The following is a 4,007-nucleotide window of genomic DNA, read 5'->3' on the forward strand; positions in this document are numbered from 1 at the left end:
AGTATTCACACTTGCCGGAACATGCACGGCACATGCCCTGCAAATATTCTTTCGGAAGAACGTCGCGTGCAAAGTCTGTTGCTTGCCGAGACGCTACACGTATAGTGTGAATTACACCCCTCTAAACCCATAAGATACAATGGTTAAGATATTTTGCCGAGCTGGTGCCTTGCCTGTGCCGAGCCTTACACGCAAATGAGAATCGGCCTTTATTTTTCTGAACCTACATTGAACAGCGTGAGTTACCTAATTTTCCTACAAGAAGAACTTTCTGCGCTTCTGGAGAATGTGCCTCTGCAGCTAAGGAGAAACCTATGATTTCAGCACGACGGGGCTCCACCCCACCAGTCCAGGATTGAGTAGCAATATTTAGATAATACTTTCCCAGAAAAATGCATGGCTTAATGAACCTATTCAGTGGCCCGAAACTCACCAGATCTAACAACCCTCGATTTTTTTATGGGGGTTTTAAAAAACACCGCGAGATATTAATCATTTGAAAGACAAAATCACAAAATTAAGACTAATTTACTATTGAAAAAAATCATAAACAGTATTTTGAAAAAAAAAACAGTAAACAAATTAATAAAACTAAATTAGTTTTTTTATGTGAAAATTTTCAAAGTAAGCTGGATGCAAATGCGCACAAATAAATAATATTATTTTTGCGAAATCGACACTTTTTTCTTGCACTATTAACCTTTCTATAATATGCCCGATATTGTCAAATTTGACTTCACCTGGATTGAGAGAGTCTTCCATGGGTTCAGTTGAATACTGCGGTATTTGAAGCAACATCGCTGTTTTCTGTATCTAAAGAGAGTGCTAAATCCGAAATAAATTTTAGCTGAGATTTCGTTGTGTGCACAGTGTAAAGTGCATTTGCATCCAGCTTACTTTGAACATTTTCACATAAAAAACTAAAAACGTCATCTTCCAAATCATCATCACTATCTATACTTGGATGTATTTCATACGTTCCTGCATTATACGTCTGCACTCCCTCTTCTCCAATAATATTTTCATCAAAGTTTTCCTCATCTTTAATTTCATGTGTTTCTGGCGGCACAAAAAAACATCAACCAATTCAGCATTTTCACAATCTGAATCCTCTTCTAACAAAGCAAGTAACTCTTTAGTGGTTAGTGCCCTTTTCATTTTCTATTTTGACAAATGACTGCAATAATATAAACAAAATTATACCTCTATAGCTTCTATACAACTCATATCTCTTAAATCTCTTACCTCATATTGGCACTAGATGTATGTAAAAAAATAACTATTATGCATTACAAAAAACTTTAGTTCAAACAATATTTTATACAAAACTACACTTTTTTACAGAAGGGAAAACTGAGAAGTACACTCTGCTAATAATGAATTGATATATGTTCTGACAAGTCCTGTATTTTAATGCCTAGATTTGTCCAGACTTGCATAGGAGTGAATAAATATGTCAATCGTTATTGGCCAAAGGTGCGCATACGCATCGTTTTGAAAACATATGTAAAAAAAACTACATGAGTATCAAAATAGATCTTTTATTTACGCCTGGCTCAAAAAAAAATAGTCTGCTCATTTTTACTAACTTAGAACAATATTTGTTTGAAAATGTGTTCTAAAGTTTTAAATATCGTATTTTCTTTAAAAAAATAATATTAAAACAATATTACTTTTAATTAAATAAAAATACTAGTACACTCTCTGGACTGTTGACATAAGATTCTGTAGGTAGGAAAGCATAGAATTTTACGGATGATCTCAAACAAAATTAAAATAAAAGGGTTTGGCCGTTAATGGGTTAAACGGCAAAACGCAGCCTACAAAGAAGTCAGGTGAAGATTGTATATAAAATAATGCCAGGTCAAAAATGTGGATGATCGAAATATACAGGATGAGTCGGGAGGATCGTACCAAACTCCAGGAATGGATTCTGGATATGATTGGTCCTTTCATTTTGGAGAATCGATTCACAAAAAACCACTAACTTAATCGTTTTACAAAATGAATTACAAATACTACCTATTATAGAGGATGTTCCTATAAACATGAGAATGGAATGTACTACCAGCACGATGGAACTCCTGCACATTTCGCTGATCCAGTCAAGCTACATTTGAATGAGAGGTTTCCAGGGCATTGGATTGACCGCGGTGATCCTATTAGTTGGCCTCCAAGATCTCCAGACCTCACAGCACTAGATTACTGTGTATGGGACTGGGCTGGTTCAAAAATGAAGTGTACAAAGTTAGAGTGAACACTCGGGATGCACTAATTCGACGTACTGCAGCACTTATTAAAAAAGACATGCAGCAATCAGGAGAAAGTGTTTAGAGGTCAATGGTGTTTTTGAGCATTTAATCAAAGAACGCTAGGATTAATAGAATATCAACAAATAAGTGTTTTTGTTGAAATGTACGTCATAGTAAATAAGTGAAAATCGCATAACAACATTTGAGTTTTTTTTATTATTTTGACTTATAATCCATTTCTTCAGTTTGATGCGATTATCCCGATTCACCCTGTATATTCTTCTATGTTCTTGCAATCCAAACATCTCATATAAATATAGTTTTGTTGCTTCTGACCATGGCTTTTGACCTTGACTTAATAGCTGCTTTCCATTTATCGGTGAACTGCTCCTGAAGTGTTCCTCTACAATTCTGCTATTTAAATATTTCAATTTTAGACATCCCCGAGAGAAACACACAAGCATATATAAATATTTTTCAAGTATTTGTATTTATCATTGTGAGCCAGAACAGTTTGAGAGAATAAGACTCTTTCTCTTTGGTAAATGGTAATGCGAGAGGTGTCTGGGGAAAACAAACAAGAACTCTTTCGGAGGTCTGGCTTTTTGGAACCTACAAAGTCAATCTGAAGTGTTTCGGAAGTACTTCCTATGTAAGTACATTTGTTGTCAATTGAGAACAAGTTATATGTACTTCAGTCTTTTTTTATATGTACCATTATTAATTATTACAGTAAATTTTAGCTCTACTCTGAAAAACGTAATTAACATTTTCCTTCATAAAAACTCCATCTCTAAATAGCACAAGTATAAAAAAATGTTGTTAGGTCCTATGAAAATTTCATTCTCTTTTACTGTTTTGTCATTAATAGTAAGAAGTAAATGCCGTTTTCAATTATTTCTGTAAATATTGAAATTACTTTATGTAAGTAAAGGAAATATTTGATATCCATTTAAGCTTTTATTTTTACAACATTAATGGATGTTACATGTTATTAGAACTTGTTGTATCTACATGAATCTCTATATGTATCTGAGAAACAGCTTTTAGTAGAAATTGATTTAATTAATATCTGTGTCGTTCTGGATCCTCTGGAGCTCTTGGGTCTTCAGGATCTTCTGGAGCCCTGGGGTCTTCGGGATCTTCTGGAGCCCTGGGGTCTTCGGGATCTTCAGGAGCTCTGGGGTCTTCGGGATCTTCAGGAGCTCTTGGGTCTTCAGGATCTTCTGGAGCCCTGGGGTCTTCGGGATCTTCAGGAGCTCTGGGATCTTCGGGGTCTTCAGGAGCCCTGGGGTCTTCAGGATCTTCAGGAGCTCTGGGGTCTTCTGGATCTTCTGGAGCTCTGGGGTCTTCTGGATCTTCAGGAGCTCTGGGATCTTCTGGTTGCTCTGGTTCCTCTAATACTTCCGATTTAATTTGAATGTCAATTTCTAGAATATGATTTTCTGGAGCCCTGGGGTCTTCGGGATCTTCAGGAGCCCTTGGGTCTTCTGGGTCTTCAGGAGCTCTGGGATCTTCTGGATCTTCAGGTGCTCTTGGGTCTTCTGGATCTTCTGGAGCTCTTGGGTCTTCTGGATCTTCTGGAGCCCTTGGGTCTTCTGGGTCTTCGGGTGCTCTGGGGTCTTCAGGATCTTCAGGAGCTCTAGGATCTTCGGGATCTTCTGGAGCCCTGGGATCTTCAGGATCTTCTGGAGCCCTGGGATCTTCAGGATCTTCGGGGGCCCTGGGGTCTTCTGGATCTTCGGGAGCTCTGGG

General features: G+C 37.3%; 1 protein-coding gene across 2 annotated transcripts in view; it reads right to left on the reverse strand.

The window, feature by feature from the left end:
• Nucleotides 1–3,197: 3,197 nt before the first annotated feature.
• Nucleotides 3,198–4,007, reverse strand: part of LOC111692789 (sporozoite surface protein 2-like) — a 2,338-nt gene continuing 1,528 nt past the window's right edge. For both annotated transcript variants that reach the window (XM_023456908.1, XM_023456907.1), the window contains exon 3: nt 3,198–4,007. In XM_023456908.1, coding sequence (XP_023312676.1) covers nt 3,318–4,007 — 690 coding nt within the window. In that variant the 3' untranslated portion in view covers nt 3,198–3,317.

The sequence above is a fragment of the Anoplophora glabripennis genome, unplaced genomic scaffold (assembly GCF_000390285.2).
Source record: "Anoplophora glabripennis isolate ALB-LARVAE unplaced genomic scaffold, Agla_2.0 scaffold3514, whole genome shotgun sequence".
NCBI lineage: Eukaryota > Metazoa > Arthropoda > Insecta > Coleoptera > Cerambycidae > Anoplophora > Anoplophora glabripennis.